The sequence below is a fragment of the Pelodiscus sinensis genome, chromosome 2, assembly GCF_052426305.1.
Source record: "Pelodiscus sinensis isolate ZL-2025 chromosome 2, ASM5242630v1, whole genome shotgun sequence".
Taxonomy (NCBI): domain Eukaryota; kingdom Metazoa; phylum Chordata; order Testudines; family Trionychidae; genus Pelodiscus; species Pelodiscus sinensis.
In genome coordinates this window covers 160,268,113-160,292,295 of record NC_143053.1, presented here as the reverse complement: position 1 = coordinate 160,292,295, position 24,183 = coordinate 160,268,113, and the positions used below count along the sequence as shown (strand labels likewise).

The 24,183-nt window shown below is 40.0% G+C and overlaps 1 protein-coding gene across 1 annotated transcript in view; it reads left to right on the top strand.

Annotated features, from left to right (window-relative positions):
• The window catches only part of ABCA13 (ATP binding cassette subfamily A member 13), a 267,673-nt gene that overhangs the window by 221,416 nt on the left and 22,074 nt on the right, over positions 1 to 24,183 (top strand). The window contains exons 55-57 of the mRNA XM_006136374.5: positions 7,556 to 7,706; positions 16,611 to 16,745; positions 20,713 to 20,816. Coding sequence (XP_006136436.4) covers positions 7,556 to 7,706; positions 16,611 to 16,745; positions 20,713 to 20,816 — 390 coding nt within the window. The remainder of the gene's footprint in view (positions 1 to 7,555; positions 7,707 to 16,610; positions 16,746 to 20,712; positions 20,817 to 24,183) is intronic.

Below are 24,183 nucleotides of genomic sequence, written 5' to 3'. Positions count from 1 at the left end.
GAGCGCGCTGCCAGCTGACCGCGCGATCCGCGGCTTGGCTCTGCTTGGCTCTGCTTGGCTCTGCTTTGCCCCCCCCCATCCCCCTGGTCTGCAGACCAGGGGGACGGGGGACGGGGCAAAGCAGAGCCAAGCCGCGGAACGCCCGGCCAGCTGACAGCCCAGACGCATCTGGGCTGTCAGCTGGCCGGGCGCTCCGCGGCTTGGCTCTGCTTTGCCCCGTCCCCCGTCCCCCTGGTCTGCAGACCAGGGGGACGGGGGGGGGGGGGGGGGCAAAGCAGAGCCAAGCCTCGGAGCGCGTGGGCAGCAGACAGCCCTGTCCACTGCCCACGTGTTCTGCAGCTTTGCTTCCTCTCCCTGGTCTGCTGGAGACCAGGGAGAGGAATGGCCCCGTTCGTAACTGAGGATCCGACGTAAGTTGGATCCGCGTAACTCGGGGACTGCCTGTAGTTTACAAGTCTTTCTGAAGTCAGTTGGCCAGTTGTGTGAAATGAGTATTTTCACCCAGATGGTGTTTTTTCTTCCATTCCTCTATGGTCCTTTCCCCCAGGTTGTCCCAATATGCATTTCTGGACATGTGGAAGTATGAAAGTTTGCCAGAACAAACTAGGGATACTGAAATAAAAGACTGTAAGGAGACTGGTGAAAAAGCATCTGTGGGTCAAAACTTAATCCCTACCACTGACTTCAGTGAGGCTGTTTGCTCCTTTCCTCCCATCCCCACCTACCCATTAGTTTTTCTTTCATAAACACTGTTATACTTTGCAAAAACAGTAATGACATTGTATTCACAAAAAGCCTTTTTCCACACTCCCTGAACTTTCTCAAAGCATTTGACAATGAAGAAGTATTATTACCCCCAGTTTACAGGTGAGGTGACTAACACACAGAAACTTTATACAGAAAATTAGATCAATTTGCTAGAATAGGTCCAAGGCCTCCCATTTCCCTTCTGGGAAATGGCTAGACAGCGCTACCTCCAATGTAGGAGGTAGGCAGTTTTTTACCTTTTGAAAAAGGGTTAAGAATATGTAATTCTGTAGCTATTTTGTCTCCTAATAATCCTAATACTCTTTTAATTACTCAACAGAAACAGTAAAAATGAAGCTGATTTTTTTTGAAGGAAAGGGCATGAGTTTCAACAAATTTTTCTTTTAGAAACCATTTTGATAACATCAAAATTAAGAAATTTTGACATTTTGATACTTTATGAAACCAAAACTTCTGTTTTAAACTAATTCTTTAAAAATTTAATGTCTAAATTAAAAGACTTAAATCATTACAAGCTCAACACTGAGACATTTAGAAATTTTTGTAAATCTAAACAAAACACTTCAGTTAACTCGGACCAGAAAAATAAGAATTAATTTCTCTGAATATATTTAGCAGCAGAGCTGTATAGGGAATGGATTTCCCACACTGTGAAATTTTGACGTTTCATCCCAATGTGACACGAAGAGAAAATGTAGAAATCTCCAAAATTTTCCCAGGATGGGAAAACCATTACTACACAGCTCAGTTACTAAATAGATTTAGAGAAATAAATTCTCATATTTTTTAGATATTTAGCATTAGATTGTGCCTTTACTCGATTCCCATTATAAAGCTGCATGTGGAGATTTGGGAAGGAAACATGGCTTTGAGTCTCAGTTCCTTCCCTGTTTTCTCAACACTCTTGGGGGGAAGAAACTTATTGCAGCCCTTGATTAGGTGCCAGCTACTTCCTCTAGAATGCTGTCTCAGCTTGACTGATTAGCATGATGAAGGGTGAGTAAAGGTTCACCCCTACCTGCTCACAAGATAAGGTATCAGGCACAGAGTCGATTATCTACCTCATAAGAACAGCCATAATGGGTTAGACCAAAGATCCATCTGTCCCATTATCCTGTCTTCTGACAGTGGCCAATGCCAGGTGCCCCAGAGGGAATGAACAAAACAGGATATCGAGTGAACCCTTCTGTGTTCCTCATTCCCAGCTTCTGTAAAATGGAGGCGAGAGACACCATCCCTACCCATCTACATTAGTAGTCACTGATGGACCTATTCTCCATGAATGTATCTAGTTCTTTTTTTCTTTTTTTGTTAGTCTTGGTTTTCACAACATCCTCTGGAAAAAAATTCCACAGGTTGACTGTGCATTGTGTGAAGAAATACTTCCATTTGTTTTAAATTTGCTGCCTATTAATTTAATTGTGTGACCCCTATTTTTTGTGTTACAAGAAGTAGTAAATAATACTTCCTTATTTATTTTCTCCACACTAGTCATGATTTCATGGATCTCTGTCTCATTACCCTATAGTTGTCCCTTTTCCAAGCTAAAAATACCAGTCTTATTAATTTCTCCACATACGGGAGTTGTGCCATACCCCTAATTATTTTTGTGTCCTTCTCTGTACATTTTCCAATTCCAGTATAGTTTTTTTGAGAGGGAGAGACTACATCTGCTTATATTATTTAAGTTATAGACATACCATGGTTATAGAGAGAGGTAATATTTCTGTCCTACTATCTGTCTTTTTCTTAATGGCTCCCAACATTGCTTGCTTTTTTGACTGGTGCAACACGTTGGATGAACACATTCAGAGAACTATCCATAATGACTCCCAGATTTCTTTCTTGAATGATGACTGCTAATTTAGACCCCGTTATTTTATATATGTATTGTTGGGATTTCCTCCACCATTCCAACCATTTTGCATGGAGTTCAAATGTGATTGAAGGCATTTGATTCTCTTTGTGGTCATGTTGGAAGGGCTACAGCATGGTCTTAATCTAAGAGACTCATAGATCCTCCCATCTCCTTATACAATATGCAAATGGAGTATGGGAGGGATGGGATATAATGAAAAACAGTGTGAATGATCTGTAAGGTTCAACATAGAGCATGTTAGTTCTGTGATGTCTAGAAGAAGTTTTTTTAGGGGGATATAGGAAATAAAAGGACAAGGCATGGTAGACCTCATCAAAGGGGGCATTCCAAGGCATAAGAGCATACATGGAAGAAGGCATGTGAACATGGGAGAGTGAAAAGAGATAAGTGAAGCACGCTTCTGGCTAATCATCAGGAAAAAGCCTAGTGCAAATGTTTTGCATTGAATCCAGTAGATACTAATTTACCCAAGCTGAGAATTTAGCCGCCTGTAGTTAGAAGTGAATTTCATTTACAGATATTATTTATTACCTGGCTCTGTAGTAAGCTTTGTCCTGGGTCTACAGTATCCTTTGTCCCAGACAGCATGTACCCTGAGCTGCCTCTTTTGAACCACAAGCCTTTCAGTGGTTCAACTGCAGGCATTTGGTTTTTGATTCTTAACCCTTTTGTTTTTCATTTTGAAGTCTTAGGAACAATTGAAATATGTCCTTTCTCTCTTTCCTTGGAGTAATCATTCAGCGCGTGCACATCAGACAGGACATTGAGGATCTTGCCAAGAAACTGCTGCATATTGGGTGACAATTGTGCCAGTGCAAATCTCGCTTTGTGTAGGCTGGTTTTTACAACCATAAGCAGGATTTTCTCTCCGCTTCTTCTGATCAGTTAATGAATTGTTTCTCACATTTTTGCCTTTTGTTAGACTTTGTCCAACATCCCTGCTTTGGCAGTTCAGAGATTAGTGTCATTCCCTCCTGTCAGCATATAGAAATGGGAAAAGATTGTGACTGTTGTATTATAGCGACAGCTTCTTACTGAACAAAATGGAAAAATCTGTGACACCAGCAAAATGGTAGTCACACTGGGGGGGAGGGGGGGGAGGTTATTGGACCCCTTTATTGATAAACTTCTGTGTTCTTATGTCATTTAATCAGTGTGGTGTTGTGCTGTTTTCATGCCTCGGTTTCCCTATATGTAGAATGAGGACAAGAATGCCTTTTTATAAAGCCCTTTGCAATCTGTGAATGTAAAGGGCTATAAAAGAGCTAAGTCTTATTTTATTATTGCAGTATTCAACCTTAAATTCTGCTTTAAATAAGGTTACCTCAACATCTGGAGCATTACCTAATTTTCCTTATGCTTATTACAGAGAGTACCTAGATCATTAACTTTACTTCAATATATGTAGTATTCTATCTAAAACTATTGACAAGATTCAAAGGTTTCCAATATAGTTCATTGATGTTTTTAAAGCAGTTTAAACAGAAGTTGCTATGTAAATGTAGCAGCATCTATATTACTGCCTTTATTGATTGGGTATTGTGCTGAGAAATACTGTGCCTATTGTTGTATTCCATTGTTATAGACAGAGTGAGGCCTTATCATCCTAGAGTCTTGCTTCGTATATAAAATCAAGTGCATTTTCTCTTCTTGCTCTTTTTCTTATTAACATGGATGGTCTAATAATATCATGCATATTATATGAGTATGTGCTGAGGGAGGAGGAGAATATAATTAATGCAACTAATAGCTTTAAAATATAAATTAAGGATAATTATAGTTTGAATGCAAAACCCTTTACAGCACATCCTATAATGAGGATTTTTGGTGTAACACCAAGTTAATAGAGGGAGTACTAATTTCTCTGCTGTACATGAAAGTAAAATGGAATAATGAGATTTCCTTGGAGGTCAATTTATTTTAAAGAAGTAGGGAATAAGGTCAGAAGAACATTTGAAAACTAAGCTGTCCTTTTGATTAACCAGTGTTTTCAGTATGCAAGAAAAGCATAGGGCAAAGCTAAAAAGCACTCATCTCATAGTCATTCCAAGCAGTCAGTTGCTTGTAATGCTCTGGGGGGATGAACAGGCATCACTTGACAATAAACTCTCAAACACCCACCACCTCAAATGGATTTTTGTCTTCTATAAAACATGTGACATTTTTCCCTTAAAAACAGCTACAGGCCCCCAGAAATAGAAACAAAGGCTCTGATCTTGCTAGCAAAAACCTTTGTAGCCAGTACGAATCCACAGGAGTACAAGGTCTGTACTAGTTGGTCAATTTGCAGGATCAGGTCCAAAGTGTGCAACTACATGGCTAAAGGATTCAAACTCCTTTACAGTGTGCTCCTTCTTTGTGGAAACCGTACTTCATTACAGGAACCCCCTGTATTTCTAGGTCTTAATGTTTAATTGGAAGTAAGTCGCTCATACTGGTCGAGGAGAATCAGTGGAGCCAGGGACTCTAAATAGGTTGCATTGCCCTAAGCAAAATAGAAAACTAGCTAAAGTGCATCCCTATGGAGCCATAGTCACTCACATGAAGAGTTAATGAATGTTCTGGCTTTTGTTATTTTCCTTCCCATGTGATCTTTTCTGCCTACCTTGTAGAATCATTTGGTATGGGAGTTGTCCATCCAGTCACTAGACTCACTAAAGTAAATTTCTTCCTACTTAAAGTTTCTAGAAGTTATCAAACTTACCCCAGCATTTAATTTAATCTCCTATTTATGTGCCCTGCATATTGCCTCAAGGCAAAACTTCAGTGCTCTGAAAGGAGCAGCTGTGCCAAAAGGAAGAATGATTTTGCCCTGCTCTGTTTGCGTTAATTTGAGATTGCTCTGTATCTCTTTACAATATCTTTGGCACCCAGGAAGAAATTGACTATAAATAGAATTTGTGCATGTCAGAGTTCATTATGGAAGAAATCCACTGCCTCTGCCCATTTATGCTAATGTAGTTCACATTAATAAATCCATGCCCTAAGGTGCAGATGGCTTTTTAAAAAAAACATTTAATTTGATTTTAATATGCTGTTTACGTATTTTTAAAGAACAACCTTTGGACTGACCATAGGCAACTGGTGAAGTTTTATTCTAACTTCCATTTGGTTGGATCACGTAGAATCATAGAACACTAGAACTGGAATGGACCTTGAAAGGTCACTGAGTCCAGTCCGCTGCCCTCATCGCAGGGCCAAGCACCGTCTAGACCATCTCTGATAGATGTGTCTCTAACCTGTTCTTAAATATCTCCAGAGATGGTGATTCCTCCGTAGGCAAGTTATTCCAATGTTTAACCACCCTGACAGGAAGTTTTTCCTAATTTCTAACTTAAACCTCCCTTGCTGAAGTTTAAGTCCATTGCTTCTTGTCCTAATAAACATTTTAGACTTCATCAGAGCTCCCTACATGCAGTTGTTGATTCTGTCCAAACTCACATACTTATTAAAATTTCATCTTTTGTAGTAAGAGAAAGAAGTCAGCTCCAGTGAGTCTCCAGCAAGATGTATCTTGTGATGCTTTTTAGAGCATTTAAAATATTTTGATACTATGGTTCAGCATGTAAAATACAGATTGTACTCCATTCTCCCCAGACAAGAGAGTCTTGTAAAGGAATAGCAAATACATATTTATGCTTTCTTCAGTTTTGGCATTTGTAGCCTATCTATATAGAGCTTTTCTATTTCTAAATGATTAGCTGTGTATTCAGCCTTATTAATCAGATTCCTAGCAACACAAAGGCACAATGGGAAAATAGAATTTATCATATTGTAATCCAGACTTTTTTTTAACCCCCCCCCTACCCACCCCTCCGAGCTCATCACACTTGACAAAAAAAATCTTGATTTTTGACAGGTCTGTAGTTATGCTGTTTGTCTAAATCATTTTCTGTAAATTTAAATCAGTACCACCAAATGTTGGATTAGGTATTGGAATCAGTAAGGATACATTTAGCATCATTATGGGTAATGAGAGCACATTGCAATCAAGCCTGATTCTTAGTAATGAACGCAGTTTCTAGTAATGCTGTACAGCTACAAAACTGAGGCCAAATACTGAAATGAGGATGATAATTTTAAGATAGTAGTGGGGTTTTTTTTGTTTGTTTTGGGGTGTTTTGGGGGTTTTTTACTTCTTGCTATCATCCTTTGCACTATTGGGCAATGAGTGCTTCTGGGGGGTTGTGTTTGCTGAAGAACTTTTGACTATATGGATTTTTTACATACAGCTCTCTCTGTAAATTACTGAAGGATCTGCTTAGCAGCCAGTGTAGGCATGCCATGTTGTACTCATAAAAAGTCTTAACTCTTTTGAAACTGGCTGTTCTTGACGTGCTCTACATCTTCAGGTCTGGTTATTCTTCTTTTATGAAGTGGAGGGGAAAGCTAGACCTGTGGAGAGTCAATTCCTACATATCACATCTCCCCTCTGGTTCCCCAAGGGCTTGCACAAGAGACTTGACTTGTTTCCTACCTCATGTGGAGAAGCAGCAGCATGGGTGGCTCCAAGTGACAGTTCTAGGTCAGGTGCATATTTTACAGCATGGACCCTGAAGTAGCTCTGTCTCCAAATAGAGATTGTGGGCTGGGGAGATAAAACAACTGCAAAGTGGGGAAGCTTCGCTAGAACCAAATGTTCCTCTTCTGGCACTTGTGGGAATGTGGGATTGAAAGGAGAGGGAAGAAGTGGAAGGGTAAAGACGACAGAGAGCTGATGGTCTTATTTCAGGGACAGTAAAGAGAAGAGAGAGATGAGTCTGTTCTGTTCCCTCTTAGAATCGTAAGGTGAATATACTTATTCTTGAGGAAAGTATGGATTAAGGCTGTAGAACAGTAACACCAGGGTTACAGTACTAAGGAATATCACAACTGAGTGTTTCAATTATTTGCTCTTCTTTTAAATAGGTCAGAAATTGATATATTGTCTGCGAGCTCCGAAGGGATTCTGATTGGCTACTGCCCACAGCAAGATGCCCTGGATGAACTTCTAACTGGATGGGAGCATCTTTATTATTACTGCACTTTGCGTGGCGTTCCAAAACAATGTATCCCTAAGGTAAATAGCCATGATTTAGCTTTGCAATGGATAGAGAAGAGCAAGGCTGGGCCAAAGATTTACAGAACAGTTTCATTTTTTTGCACTGGAGAAAATACCGTTTGTCAGACATTTGTCTTTAACAGTTTTGGTCATCAGGAATCTCCTGCTACCCACTCAAAAATACTGATTTCTTGGAAGCTTTAAAAGTAGCATGATTTTCCTCTCATCCTGATATACCTAAAAGAGTAACTTCACTGACGTTATTGGAATTACACCAGTGTGAGAGCAATGCTTGGCCCACAAACTATAAAAGAATTAAAAGTTTTTGTGTGTAGCCTCTTCACTTTCAGGTCCTAGGCCGTCATTGTAGCTTCTTAGCAAAACAATTTCAACCCCAGAACTTGTTGTCAGACTGCAGGTGCTTGGATGATTCTCAACTATAAGGAAGGCCTTTAAGGCAGTTTTGCATTTGGACATAAACTAGAGCATTCTGGAGTTAGTCTAATCTGACCTGAGGTCATAGCAAAGTCCTCATGTAGCTCCAGGATTGAAGTTGGGAGATAAAGTTAGCAACAGTCACATTTCCTTCTTCACTTGAGCCCTGTGTATAGCAGGAGAGCTTGGCTGCATCTGAGAACACAGCTTACTGTCTTAACAAGGCACTCCCATGTAAACAGTACCAGGCACCATTTACAATATTTAATTAGAATTCAGCACCCAATCTTTTCCTTAGCTGTTCAGTGTTGTCAACTCACCTCATTAGTTATGGATTGAAGATGGCCAGAGCACTGCAAACATGAAGTTTTGTTCCTGTTGGTCTAAGGAATATATATTAAGAGATAATTGTTTTTGCATTAAGCCTCTTGGCTTTAATTACCTGTCATCTTCATACAGTGACAGTTCCACTCTTATGATCAGCTTTTAGCACAACTGTACTATCTGTCTGTTATCGTGGCATTTAATAGAGACGTGGATGGGAATAATTTCTGGCATGTCTCTTAGAGCTGAACATTCATTTGAGAAAATGTTGTTAATAGTCATAAGACTCACCTAAGTCATCAAGTATGTTTTGTTCATAAATGTACCTTAAAGCAGCAATCAAAGCTTGATAATTTAATTAGGCATCAAGTTCTTAAAATGCTGTGAAACATGGTTCTTAACACTTTCTGTACTGTAAAAAGCATGGATGACAATACATCCCTGTAATGGATGTCTCCGTGTAGCACAACATATATAATAAACCAAGGCCCTAATTCTGACAGTATGTACCTGTGAAATGTAAATTTTCAGAAGTACCTAAAGGTGCGTCTACACAGCACAGTAATTTTGAAATAAATTTGAAATAACGGATAGATTATTCCGACTTCAGTAAACCTCATTCCCCAGGGCCATTCAAAGTAGTTACTGCCTAGCGCCTCCCAGGGCTCTGAATCGAGGTAGCACTTCCACATTAGGAAAGCTTGACTTGGACTAATTTTGAGGCTGTAGTGTGGACATGCTATTTCGAAAAAAGCTATTTCAGAAAAAAAATTCCAATATAGCTTATTTCAAAATAAGCATGCTGCGTGTATGTACGTCAAGTGACTGAAGATACCCAGTATCAGATTTCCAAATGCAGTTGCATAAAAGAGGCATGCCCGGTTTTGTTGGGTATCAAGTAGGGGATGAACCTTAGAAAAGAAAGACAGTCCAGTTTCATGACAAATGTGTAGTCTGCCTACAGGCTGTTGTAAATAATATAGAATAACTGACCTTCAAGCTTTCCCCAAAACTCAAACTCAACCTAAACTTTTTTAGAAAAAAAAAAAGATTTGGTGTGACTCTGACCTAGGTATGCTATGCCAACATGAACCTCCTGTCTCACACTCTTGTGTAGCATTGCAGTATGGTGTGAAACTGCTGTTAGGCTGCAACTCAGAAATGGCTAAATGTCAGGGATGAATGAAATGATCCCTCTAAAGTTGTATTTGAGAGTAAATTAGTAAAATATAATGCTTGTGAATCCTTGAGGATAGCGGTTTCTATGGAAATGTAAATTGTTGTTTTTGTCTATGCTGTGTTCTGGGCCATGCTCTGTGAGTGCTTACTGTTAAATGTTTGTGCTAACAAAAGAAGAGAGAGAATGTGCACTTGGGCACATAGTTGTTTGATTGGAAGGTAATCTGAGTTAATTTTGTTTTTTTTCATTGAGTTGGCAAGCGAGTAGATGACTTACGGTATGCACTGCTGCATAAGTAAATATAATCTATTAAAGCAATATCTTCAAGGATCTGATTCTTCACTAGAAACAGATTTGGCAGCAACAGGAATTAAAGACCTGCTGTAATGTTGAGTGCTTTTAATGTTCCAAAACAGTAATTAACTGAATGGGAAAGGATGAGAATATGGGTCATTTGTTATCAGTGTGAAACTTTATATCAAATGAAGTTTTAATCTGTTTTTTAAAGCAAACCTAGAAGTTTATTTTAGATCATGATGCTGTATAAAGTTGTGGGTGGAGTTTGACGTCAATGCTGGGGGACATTACTCCTCTTCTCCCAAAGTCATACATCAGGATTTACATGGGCATTGCCTCTTTTTTGGTAGTCTGCTTTCTGTCCAAGTGGACTTTTCAAATAAGAAGCCATGTCTGGGATGTTTTCTTGGGGAGCAGACACAGGAGTTCAGAAAAACCTAACCCCAAATCCTGATTGATCCTTCCCTGCAGCTACCAGATCACACACAACCTGGTCTGCCAAGTCAGCACAGTGGCAAATGCTCTCTTGCAGGACTGTCTTCTCCATGGTGGCATGTTAGAGCCCAGCCAGGAGGGGTGGCCAGGCTCACCACTCTGGGGAGAGGGAGAGGTTCTCAGGGTGGATTTGATTGCCAAAATGGCACTACATCCTGGGCCTGCAGCAGCCTACATGACAGAAAGTGCAACACTGACCCCCACCTGGAATGTGAGGCTGCTGCAGGCAGAGGATGCAGATCCACAAACTTCAATGAGATTTGAATCTGGCTGTGTGTGTGTGTGTGTGTGTGTGTGTGTGTGTGTGTGTGTGTGTGTGTGTGTGTGTGTGTGTGTGTATACACACTATAAGGATGTCTTGTGCAGTATATTAATGAGTCCTATTCAGAAGTGAGTAGTTGATCCAATTATGGTCCCTACCTTAATCTACATGTTCTCTGTGGTGCTGTTTTAAGTGGGATTATTTGTGTGTAATGTTAAGTGTATTGGCAGGAGTTCGCAGAATCGAGTCCTTCAGTTTTTATGGTTTAAACATCTAATCTGCTTCCATTAATGTAAGTGGGAGTTGGATAGGATTTAGAAAGAGGAGAGCTCTTTAACTGAATTAGAATCATCAAGATAACATAGTTTGAAATTTTATTAAGGAACATTGGTGACTAGGGACAAGGTTGTCTATGAATGCAAAGAGATGTTTTAGTTTTCTGGTTCTAGGGGACAGGGGAACAGTTGAGAGAACTGTGTGCATTGAGGAGGTGTTCAGGTGAGAAACACTAACTCTGGGATTTGTGTGAAGTCACAACGTATACATTAGTATCAAAATCTCTAACACATCTTCTGTTTTATTCTATGTCATCTGTATCCCATTGACTCTGAGGAGTAACATCACTTTCAGCCATGGAAAATCACTTTTATCAAAAATAAAGATTCACAAAACTGAGGTGTGTGTGTGTGTGTGTGTGTGTGTGTGTGTGTGTGTGTGTGTGTGTGGGTGTGAGGGAGAGAGGGAGAGAGGGGGAGGGGGAGAGAGAGGGGGAGGGGGAGAGATTAGAGCTAATGGAAGGAATCCCACAGCATTTTCAGTTTTCTGCATGAATATTTTTTGTCTGAGTCACTTTAAATCTTTGTCACACATCATATCCCACATTTGGGTTTAGTCAAGTTGAGAAATATTGTCATTTATACTTTATGGCGTGACACCATCCAAACAACAGTACACCATAAGTTATGCAGCTAAATGAAGTTATAATGGAGATGTATTGGCTACTTTACAGTATATCTAATTTTGATGTAATTTAGATGGCATCTTCATTACTATTTAAATTATATTAATGAGTTTGGGACTATTACAGCAAATTTAGTCTCTCTCCATAGATATGTTACTGAAAAAGAGATAAGACGGAGGAGGCATTTGCTGAAGAGCATGGTAGAATAAAATATATGATGTTATATCTGATGAGCTCAATTCCACTTTAGCTACTTTAGTGGATAAGGTTTAAGGGTGATACCAGGACTTGAATGTTCTTAGAAAGAGACCTCCTACCAAAGCAAACTCTCTTCGTTGCATTCAAGAGTACTGGGAGAGAGAAAGTTTTATAACACTTCTGCCCACACAGCATTGTGAATCAGTCCAAATTGCTATTCTGTTACATTTCTATTAGGGACGTTAAAACAACTTAATGCTTAGCTGTTTTAACCTAGGTCCTTCCTTCTGGCCGTGCTGTGGCCATCGGGTACTGCCACTGCCATGGAGTCCTGCCACCTAACCCACCGGCTGCTCCGCATTCAATGCTGTGCCAACACAGCACAGCTAGCTGCTGCTGGAGTTAACTGGAAGAGCTGGTTAACCAGTTAACTGCTAAGCATACCGGTAAGCCTCATACTTACCAATAGGCTTATTGGTTAACTAGTTAACATCCCTAACATCTATCATACAGGCAATGTTCTGGAGACCTTCAGTCAGTTTGTGTACCTTTTGTAATCATCTGTAAAAGTTAGCTGGGAAATTGTGCGTGTTCAAAGGAACAGCAAAAACAAGTGTCATGAAATGACCCATAGCCCCACCATTAGAAACTAGCAAATTTTCTGTAGCACAGGAATAACTGGCCTGAATCAATGGTTATAACCTATTTAGGAAGGATGAAGTGGGCAAAAAGGGAGGAAAAGTGGCATTCACTGTCAAAAATGACATTACTTATATATTTGGCACTGGTCTGATTGTTGCTGCAATATTGTGTCAAGCTCTGTTGTCCACAGTTCAGAAAAAATATTGGTAAATTTCCTAGGGTTAAGAGAAGAACCATGAGAATGATTAAAGGATTAGAACAAATATTTAATAATGGGATCTTCAGTCTATCAGAGAGAGAGAAGAACATAAAAACGGTCATACTGGGTAAGACCAAAGGTTCATCTAGCCCAGTATCTTGTCTGCTGACAGTGGCCAACACCACGTGCCCCAGAGAGGGTGGACCGAAGACAATGATCAAGCGATTTGTTTCCTGCCATCCCTTTCCAGCCTGTGACAAACAGAGGCCAGGGACACCAATTCTATCCCCAGGCAAATAGCCTTTTATGGACCTAACCTCCAGGAAATTATCTAGCTTTAATTTCATTTGGTGTCCTCTATTTAGGGAACTAATAAATAACTTTTCTTTATTGGCCCTCTCCACACCACTCATGATTTTATATATCTCTATCATATCCCCCCTCAGTCTCCTCTTTTCTAAACTGAAAAATCCCAGTCACTTTAACCTCTCCTCATATGGGACCCATTCCAAACCCCTAATCATTTTAGTTGCCCTTTTCTGAACCCTTTCCAGGGCCAAAGTATCTTTTTTGAGGAGACCACATCTGTACACAGTATTCAAGATGTGGGCGTACCATAGTTTTATACAGGGGCAGTAAGATATTCTGGGTCTTATTTTCTATCCCTTTCTTAATAATTCCTAGCATCCTATTTGCCTATTTGACTGCCTCTGCACAATGTGTGGAAGTTTTCAGAGATGTGCATTACTTTACACTTATCCACATTAAATTTCATTTGCCATTTTGTTGCCAAGTCACTCAGTTTGGTGAGATCTTTTTGGAGTCCCTCACAGTCTGCTTCTGTCTTGACTATCCTAAACAGTTTGGTATCATCTGCAAACTTTACCACCTCACTGCTTACCCCTTTCTCCAGATCATTTATGAATAAGTTGAAAAGGATTGGTCCCAGGACTGATCCTTGGGGGACACCACTAGTTAACCCTCTCCATTCTGAAAATTTACCATTTATTCCTACCCTTTATTTTCTGTCTTTTAACCAGTTCTCAATCCAATAAAGGACCTTCCCTCTTATCCCATAGCCATGTAATTTACACAACAGCCTTTGGTGAGGGACCTTGTCAAAGGCTTTCTGAAAATCTAAGTATACTATATCTACTGGATCCCCTTGTCTACATGTTTGTTAATCCTTCAAAGAACTCTAATAGATTAGTAAGACAGGATTTCCCTTTGCAGAAACTATGTTGACTTTTGTCCAACAAATTATGTTCTTCTACATGCCTCACAATTTTATTCTTTACTATTGTTTTGACTAATTTGCCCGGTACTGAAGTTAGACGTACCGGTCTGTAATTGCCAGGATCGCCTCTAGAGCCCTTTTTAAATATTGGTGTCACATTGGCTACCTTCCAGTCACTAGGTACGGAAGCCGATTTAAAAGATAGGTTACAAACCACAGATAATAGTTCAACAATTTCCCATTTTAGTTCTTTTAGAACCCTTGGATGAATGCCATCTGGTCCCGGAGATTTGTTAACATTAAGTTTTTCTATTTGTTCCAAAACCTCCTCTAATGACACTTCAATCCGGGACAGGTATAATACAATCCAATGGCTGGAAGGTGAAGCTAGACCAATTCAGACTAGAAATACAGCATAAAAACAGTGAAAATAATTAATAGTGGAACAACTTACCAAAGGTCCTGGTGGATTCCCCATCACGAACTTTTTTAAAATTAAGATTGGATTTTTTTAAAAAAATATTTTCTAGGAATTATTTGGGAGAAGTTTTATGGCCTATGGTCTAAATAGGAAGTCAGACTAGTTGATCAAAATGGTCCCTTTTGGCCTTTAAATTTATGAAATTGGGTATATCTGCTTCCCTGTACTGTGCTGACAATGTCAGAGTTTAGTATGTCTGTCTATTGAATGCATGTTCTTCTGTAAAAATCAAATAGAGTGGCATGTTTTGCTTCTAGATAAGTTAAAGCAAAGACAAGATTTCCGCACAACTTGGGAGTCATACCACATTCATATTTCAATATAAAGAAAAACATAGATAGTTAGCCTGTAAATTACTGCTGGACTAGCTTGCTAAAAGCATATGATTGAGCCTTCTCGGGGCCTACAAACTCTAACCTCTGACTTGACCTCCTTGAACTGCTTTCTGTGGTTTCTCCATCAATATTCCTTGGCTTCTAAATTCTTCTACGTTGATTATCCCTTTTAAACTTTTTGTTGTAAGATTTGCAATAATGCTTGAAAACCATGTTTTAGAGAAAACACTTTTATTATAGATAAAATATAGTAATCTTCTCCCCTGTATTTTGGTTGAGATAGCAACACAGAGTAAATTACAGTCATTCTTGAGATTCCTTTGCTTGCTAAGCACAAGGGATCAGTTTAACTCTCCTTACTTTCAATTTTTATAGTTTTCTCCATACAATTCTCAGCATATTTTTCTTGTTTGTATAGAAGACCCACTCCAGTACTCAGTAACACACACATTTTCCAAATGGTACTACTGCAGTTTATTATAGTAGGTAAACTATGTGTCTTATATTTCAGAAGTAATGACTTTAAATGCAGTTGCAGATCTAATTTTCTTAATATCCTTTTTTTTTCTTAGTGTCACTGCGTGTCAGTGGAAGTTGACAATACTTAGAACTTTGCACAGACTGATTCTTTATTTGAAAGGAAAACTCCTGTGGTCAGCTATATTAGGGCCAAATCTCTGCCTTCCTCAAAGCCAGAGCATGCACCAAACAGATCAGAATCTTTGGAGTTCCACTGTATGTGGGTAATGAGTAGCAAAGAACTTAAAAGGCCATGCAGGGAGACTCAGGAAGTCTGTGGTTTCTTACTAAGTCAACTTCGTTAGCAACCATCTCATAAGTAGAACAAAACGTAATTTGTGGGTCACCTGGGGAATAGCAGAAAATTGGCACTTTGCAAAACTAAATTCCCAAGTGGTGGTTTTCTGATTGTCAGATCATTTTTTAAAAAAAATGTAATGCATAGTTCAGATAGTTAGGACTACATTTCTAAAATGTAGCTTCCATTTGAACGCATGAATTTTTAGCAGATTGTAGCATGGACATGCACATACCATACTTGACATAAGTTTATGCACAATAACATTGTATATAACTACCTAATTCCACTTCTTATTCAATGGGATTCAGATTCCCTGCCTTTTCTGGACGTATATGGACCCTGATCCTTACACCTGTCCTTCTTCTTTACCAGCTGCAAGTGGAGATGTTATCAACTGTCTTGTTCAACTCAGGCATTTAGAATAGCTGAACTCATTATTCATGTGATTGCCTTTCTTCTGATCCCATCTTTCTGTGTCTGACCTATTATTTCATTCTCTCAGATTCTCTAGCACTTGTGAAATGTGTTTGATCAGTTGGATATTGCAGAAAGTAGTTGGAATGAGGAGCATTTTAAATTATTGACTCAACAACCCAAAATGAATGCAAATGACTATTACAGGAGTTGACACAGCCAGATTTTCTATACAAGAGAGTGTCTTATCTTTGGGAGTCCCCTGGCAGCAGCCTTTTATTCTTAACATTTTGCCTGACAGATTCCAGGGAGCCTTCTTCCAGGACTTAAAAGTAACAGCATGTGTCAGATGAGAAAAATGGAAATACTTTGTATTCATTTTTATTATGCTTAGCCAAGGGGAAAAAAAGCCATACCAGTGCAGACTCTACTAATGTGGTTTTCAGCCGGTGGTCCTCAGACTATGTCTAAGGGTTCTGTGAAAGTTTCCCATTATCATAGAACAGTAGTCTTCAACCTCTGATCTACATCCAAGATTTCCTAAGGGAAGATTTCCGCACCTCTGGGCAAAATGAGAGGATTCAAAATGACCATTCTGTTAAATATACTAATCTGACCAAGCTTGCAATTTCTTAATTTCAGGTATCTGGGGACCTTGTTAGCCGATTGCACCTTGATGCTCACATTTACAAACCAGTGAGGACATATAGCGGTGGCACAAAAAGGAAGCTTTCTACAGCTTTGGCTTTAATTGGCAAACCCCAAATTCTTTTATTGGTGAGTAGAGTAAACATTGTTATTGCTTAGGAAGTGTTAAGATATTTCATTATTTTGTTTTCTTACCTGTCATGTGAAAATGTAGTGCAGCTTCCAAATCATATGTAACGCATAAGCAATGCAATTGTCATCTTCAGATCCCTCAATAAACTTGTTTTACTTTGTGCTTCAGCATTCTCCAGTTGGAACTGGGTTTCCTAGGCTGGCATTGATAAAACTGCAATATTCCTGTTGTGGCTTCAGTATTCATTTTTTAGAGAGATGGAGAACTCTTTGATTCAGAGAACAAAAGAAGTAGAATTTACTGTTCAATATGTTAGAATGCATAGTGTATCTTCTGCCCATATTTATGCACAATCTAAGAAAATCAAAATGCAAAAATAGGATTATACTGGGGTGCTCAGCCCACAAAAGCCCTTGGATGGAGTAAGTTGAGCCAGAAGGGGCTAATGTATCTTGTATGCTGCATTTAAAGGGGAGTCAGGGATTGGTTCCCATTAATTGATCGATGAAGCTCAGTTTATGGTGTAGATGGGGTTGGATTATAAAACCCAAGGAAGGGAGAGTAGGATTTAGCAGGAAAAAGGAGCCTTCAGTCACCCTCTAGAGGGAAATGGAGTCAAAGATAAGGAAGAAGTCCAGGAGGACTGGTCATGGGAAATGGTAACCAGGTTCTCTTGGTTTTGTTCCACATAGTTTTTTTTCCCTACTAGTACTACTAAAGTGACATACATATAAAGCAAGGGCATGTGAAGTGAGGTGAGCACTGACTGCACAAACCATTGATTGTGAGAGCTGTGCACTCCCAATCAAAGCACTGCTGTGATTCAGTCAACACACCCCACAAATAATACGTATGCAAGTGCAGTTAACAAAACTGCCCCATCCCGGGATACAGTCTTCCAGCCCACAGAGATGATGGAAGGCCACTCATGCAGCCCACTTACTGGCTTAGGTTGCCCATCACTGTGCTAGGATTAGAGATGGAACAGATGACTATCTGAGGTGCTGTCTGGACAACCTGTCAGTGTGAATTAAATGGGGAGGGGGGAGAGAGAGTGACTGCGAGTGTGATGGCAGCATAACCAACAAAGGGGCATACTACGGGGCAAAAGCTAATTCCCAGACCTAGCCACAAGGAGGAACCCCTCCAGGGAATGTAGCCCTTTACAAAGATACATAGTTTCACAGGGTATTTAAAGCAATTGAGATTACTTTATTTTAATGATTCTGGTACCAGTAGGAGAGTAAACCATTGAACTGCATTATTTAATGCTTTTATGAGCTGGGTAAAACTTGGCAATAGGGATTGATTGTTGATTCATATGAGCTCACCCTTAGTTAACATTAATGTGAGCATAAGCTTCGCCTAAGAGAAAATAAGTATGTGAGCCTGCCCACCGACTTTAGCCAATTTTGTGAAGAGGGGCAGGGAAAGGAGGGAAGACAGAATACAAAGAAATTGGGAAGGAACAAGAAAGACCGAGAGTTATGTCTAGACTTAAACAGCTGTAGTACTTCGGTGTAGATACTGCCTATGCCAACAGGAGGAGTTCTCCCATGTAGTTAATCCATCTCCATGAGAGTGAGCAACTAGGTGGATAGGAGAATTCTTCTATCAACCTAGCACTGTCTCCAGTGAGGCCCCTGAAAGATGTAGGTATGCATAAGTTCCCAGTATAAACCAGACACACAGAGCAAAAGGGAACAGCTGACATAATAGTGATGGATCCTGGAAGAAATGTTCAGAGAAGTTTTTCGCTGAGCTTGCTGGCTGAAAAGGGCATTCTTGGTTCTATGAGTTTAAAAAAAAAACCACCCCGATTCCTGCTTTTTGTTTTCTTCTGTATTTGGGACACAGGATTTTGTACATTCTTTATAAATAAACTAAACTACATCAAAGAAATACCTGACTCCCGCTAGTGTCTACTACAATCTGATGCATATACAAGAGGGGACTCCAAACTTTGATAAGCCACTCAGATCAAAAGTGGTAATAGTGGCCTTAGCAGCAAGATCCAGTTGCCAAGGGAATGAAATTGTGAGCTGATATTTCTTTTTAACCAAGTTGGAAGAAATAACAACGAATTTTGCAGAAATCGAAAATGGTCAGTGGGATCTGAAACCATCCCAGACACAGGAACTGGAGGATTCATATCAGATGTTAAAACAAGAGTTGTATGTTTCACATAGAGAACTAAAGCAGCACCTGGAGGATTTACAGTATGGACCAAAGACAGACTTGTAAGCAGAGATCAGATCTCTGGAAGCATAGCTACAAAGTGTCCAGACAGGTTGGAAAGACCAATTGCAAAGCTCCAGGAATTTTAATACCCATGTACCTTAAGTTGGTAACGTGGTTCCAGATGGATAGGGAGGAGAGCCCTTCCATAATAGGATTTCCGCCTCGGTATTCCATATTTTTTAAACTACCTATCATTTTATGGAATCTGATAGGTACCCTGAGCAAAAATGTGCTTTTCATAAGCACCTTTAGGAGCCATGGATAAAAGTTACATGTGGCAGGAGGGGTTAAGTAAATATCCAGAGAAACGTGGGTACATTCTCTCTCCTTATACTGAACCCATCATGTGGTATAAGAGTTCAATTAGAGGAAACAATGTCTCATCCAATCCCCCTTTCTTTCCCTGGTGGGGGGATAGTTAAATAAACAAATCTCAGAATCCTACAGAAATACTACTGGGTGGGAGTATACTCCCCAGAGTAAAGGGACAAAACATTAATCCCAAGAGTGTGCCTCCAAAGCGAATACAGAATGGGTTAAATTGCATTAGTGAACTTACCAAACCATGCCTCTGAATCAACATATGTTCTTAAGACCTGAGATACTTTGCTTCCTCTACTTACATTTTTCTTTTTAACTCAAACTGATCTTGGATGATTTGAGGAAAGGGGGAGGTTATTTTCTTAAGTCAATGCTTCTTCTAGTCTCAGAAGTACTCCAACTGTTATGTAATCTCTTTAGGACAATCTGCCACTGCAGGCAGCCATTTCAATTTGTCTCTTGCTGTGAAAGATGCATCCTTACATATATACTATTGAGAGGGGGAAAAACATTTTGAAATAACTTGAATGCTCTAAAAGGCTTATATGTATTCTAAGTGTTTTGCGAAGCATTAGTTATAAAGGATTTTAGGGGGTTATTCATGAAGGATCCATAATTAAGGAACAAAAGTAAAACCATGTAAAGTATTTTCTCTATTAAAGTGCCTCCCTCATGACACCCTGCACTTAGTGAAAGCATTGAAAGGTCTGTGTATAAAAGTGGAGGAGATGGCTTTTCAAGAGTAAGGGCCAAGTGATATCTTCTACTTCCATTAGCAAAAGATATCAAAATTCATCTTATCCAGCAGAGAGGATGCAGAAAGGGGAAGTACAATCTCTGCATCCGCACTTCCTTTCCCACAGAAGCCCTTAATGACTGCTCCAGGAGATTTAGTTTCCACTGCTTCTGGAAGTGTTAGACTATGAAAGGGACAGGTTGGGGGCAATGGTCAGCCCCTGCCACGTTGTCTCCCCTCAGACCTTGAGGGAGACTATGGAACAAGGCAATGCTGGCTAGGTCAGTATGTAATCACATGGTTTCTTCTCCCACACAGATTGGAATGACCCTTGAACAAAAGACATGGAATAGGGAACCTGGGGCAGGGAAGTTGTGCTCCCACAGAGCTCTAAGGAGCCATGTGCCTATGTGCAAGGGAGACAGTATGGAGATATAGGGCATCTCATTTGCTGTTCCATGCCTCTGGCAGACTTACAAATTCTAGGCAGCGAAGAGGAGAAAACACTGTACCCCTACCAAACCGAAATTATGCTAATCCCAAATCAGAGTGCTACCTTGCCCCTGCAGACAGACCATGCGAGTAACATTAAGCCCTGCATCCTCATCAAATTCTTTCTCTGTCTCCTCTACTCCCATTGTTAACTGATGTGTTTGTTTCTGTAGGATGAGCCCAGCACTGGAATGGATCCCTGTTCCAAGCGGTACCTCTGGAAAGCCATCTTGAAGGAGGTCCAGGATGGCAGTGCTGCTGTGCTGACATCCCACAGGTGCAATATTATCACATTGGCCAACACCGTGGCTATGTCTACACTGGCACCCTTTTCCGTAAAAGGGATGCTAATGATACGTTTGGAATTGCAAATTCCACGGGGGATTTAAATATCCCCCGCGGCATTTGCATGAACATGGCTGCCGCTTTTTTCCGGCTCAGGGTTTTGCTGGAGAAAAGCACCAGTCCAGACGGGATCTTGCGGAAAGTAAGCCATTTTCCGGAAGATCCCTTTCAAGTAGGAATAAGGGATCTTCCGGAAAAGGGCTTATTTTCCGCAAGATCCCGTCTAGACTGGCGCTTTTCTCCGGCAAAACCCCGAGCCGGAAAAAAGCGGCAGCCATGTTCATGCAAATGCCGCGAGGGATATTTAAATCCCCCGCGGAATTTGCAATTCCAAAGCATCTCATTAGCATCCCTTTTACGGAAAAGGGTGCCTGTGTAGACACAGCCCTTCTCCTTTCCTCTGAAAGAGAGAAGCTGATATTTGTGTTCAGGATTAACCATGTTCAGGTCTCTTGCTTTATTATGGCAATTCCTCTCAGCCGTGAAACCTGAATTGGCCTAAATGTTAGTGTTAAGGGCTATGCTATATTTTGATGGGTATTCTGAGAGAGGGAGGAGATAATGGCCCTTCCACCTCCCTTGCTATCCCCATACAAGAATCAGCTAATGCTATTTGACTCTGATGAAGTGGGTTTTACCCACAGTGGCTCATGCTCTGATAAATATGTTAGTTTCTAAGGTGCCACAGGACTCCTCGTTGGTTTTACTGCAATCCCTATGTTCCCTGGGGGTACTAGGACTATGCCTTTTAAAACTCTGTCTATGCCATCCCCTAAGAGACTTGCAGTCACCAGAGGGGACAAGGAGGAGAGATCCAAAGCTATTTCTCTTCTCTAAACTGACTGGAGATGGTGGTTGGCCTCAAAGTGGGGAAGCATGTTACCCCAACATAAAGGATGCTCCAGTATCAGGATTTAAATTCAGCCAGCGTTCTTCAGGGCACAGCTCCCATGAATATTTTCAAACCCCCAGGAAAAGGAGCCCTACCACACCTTGTAGGGCTGGAGCCCCATGCATCGGGACTTCTGGAAATACCCTATGAGAAATTAAGCCATCTCCAGTATACACCATCTATCTGAGCTTCCTGTACTGGATATGACTATACCCCAGTGGGAGATGGTGCCTCTTTACAATGCCCAACATGGCACAAAACATCTTGTGAATACTTTCCATTTTGTCAGTTTAATGTAGGAGACATTGAAAATGTTTTGTAGCATCTATGGTAACGTGAATAAATTGCATGTTCCCTGCAGGGCATGCTGTATAGTAAGCATAATTATATATAAATGGCTTAAATTGAGGGAGCAATCTGATTTGCTGATAGACATCCCTATCTGTATAATTATGAAAAATGCCTAGAAGGGGCAGAACTAATTAATCAAAACACTGAATTAATGTTTTGACCAAATTAAATCCTGAATTAGTAAATGAATCAATAAAATTCCACAACAGAAGATTTGTTAGATATTTTAAATGAAAGTTGTGTTAGATGTGTTCAGGACATGTTTTCTCTCTCTGATTGTTCACTGTGCAAATGCTTGAGGCCCACAGAAAATGTATTTCAAAGTTGTTTTGGTATTCATCTAAACAGACTCTTTAAATTCACATACATGAATGTTTGTATTCAAATTGCTAGCCTGTTCATCCAGCTAGGGAACAGAAAAATGTGATTTAAGTAAGTAGTCACGGGTAACCAACACATCTTGTTTTTCAAACCACAAAATAAAACAATCATTTTCAAACAGCAAACAAACCGAAGATAATAGTGATCAGCTCATAGATATGTAGTAAGCAGGAAAAGAAAACACATTCATCAAATAAATTACTCCACGAATGAATGATTCTAAGCAAGAGTAGTAATAATTAACAATAGTTTCAAACAAAGATTACATTTCTAATTCATACCACATTGATATGACTGGTCGCATGTGGGCAAAATTTTATATTGGAGACCAGATTTTCAAAGGACTCCTTAATTGGGAAATGCTTTTGTGCCTATAAATGCAGTTTTTTGTGCACCATCCCATGTACATATAAAATATATAGGTGCTTTTTAAAGGATCCTCTGAAAATTTAGTCTCTGAAGTTAATGCACTTAATAGCTCCCACATGGCTGTTTTGGGGGTAGTATCAATTGGCAACAACCTAGGGAAATATTGAGGCATTATATGCCTCTTGGAGCTAGCTTCCCATTTCTGCTGTGGGGAGAGCTATCTGCAAATCATCTTTAAGGGCAGTAACATACTCCCCACATATAAGAGGGACAGAGCTATGCTCTGCTTAATCTTATATATCCCTGCCCAGTGCCTCTTTTTTTTTTTTAGTGAATTGCCCCTAGGGAAGTAAGTCAACAGTCCTTTCCCATGTGTAATGGCTGTAATTCTGGTCTGTTCGTATGTCCATCAAACAAGGATAGGGAGTGATTCTTTGTTCTCCTACCCTGCAAAGCTATGTAAATAAAGTGGAAGCCACAGTCTGGGTCACAGTGAACTACAACTACATCTAACTAGCTGCTTGCACCCACATATGTTATGAAAACCACTCACTACTGAGTGTGGGTGTCACCAGTGAATTGCAGACACCTTTGTTCTCAAGAACAGTATTATGCCTGCACAGATGGAATGTCTATCGAGGCTCCACTGAAAATCAGACTCTCACACACCCCCACAGGAAGTTGGTTTTGGAAATGTACCATTGGAATGCGCAATTATGTGAAATGTATTATTGTGCTCATGAATTACTTAATTTATCTATGCTTTGCAAGAATTATTCAGTTTCATACTAAATATATGAGGGTATCATTTTTGCTCTACTATTGGTAAGTTACGGTAATTCATTATTATTTAAAGCATTCAAATACAGCATGGTGCATCATTTTTGAACATTGGGGCTGTATCCTGAATTAATTTTTGTTTGAGTCATGTTGAGTCTCTGTTGCCCATACTTATACTAAGTAATATTTCACTTCACAAGGACTAGCACAATGCAAAAGAAGCCCTGTAGTTTTACCACTCTGTCATGCCAAATGTTACAACCCTAATTTGGAGTGACCTCCAGTAGGCATGTTAGAGAATATTGTGCCAATAGCCCAGTCCTTAGCATCTCTGCTAAGACTGCCAATAAGGTAGTTAATTAGTGCCTGCAGTAGTATGGCTTTTGTAACGTAGCCAAAATCATCCAGTTAGAAACAGACTGAAAACATGAATTCATTTTTATAGGACTCCACCAGATGTCATGTGGTAATAGCTTTTGGTCTCTACTGACTAGTGATGTATTTGAACCATTGACCTAGAAGTGAA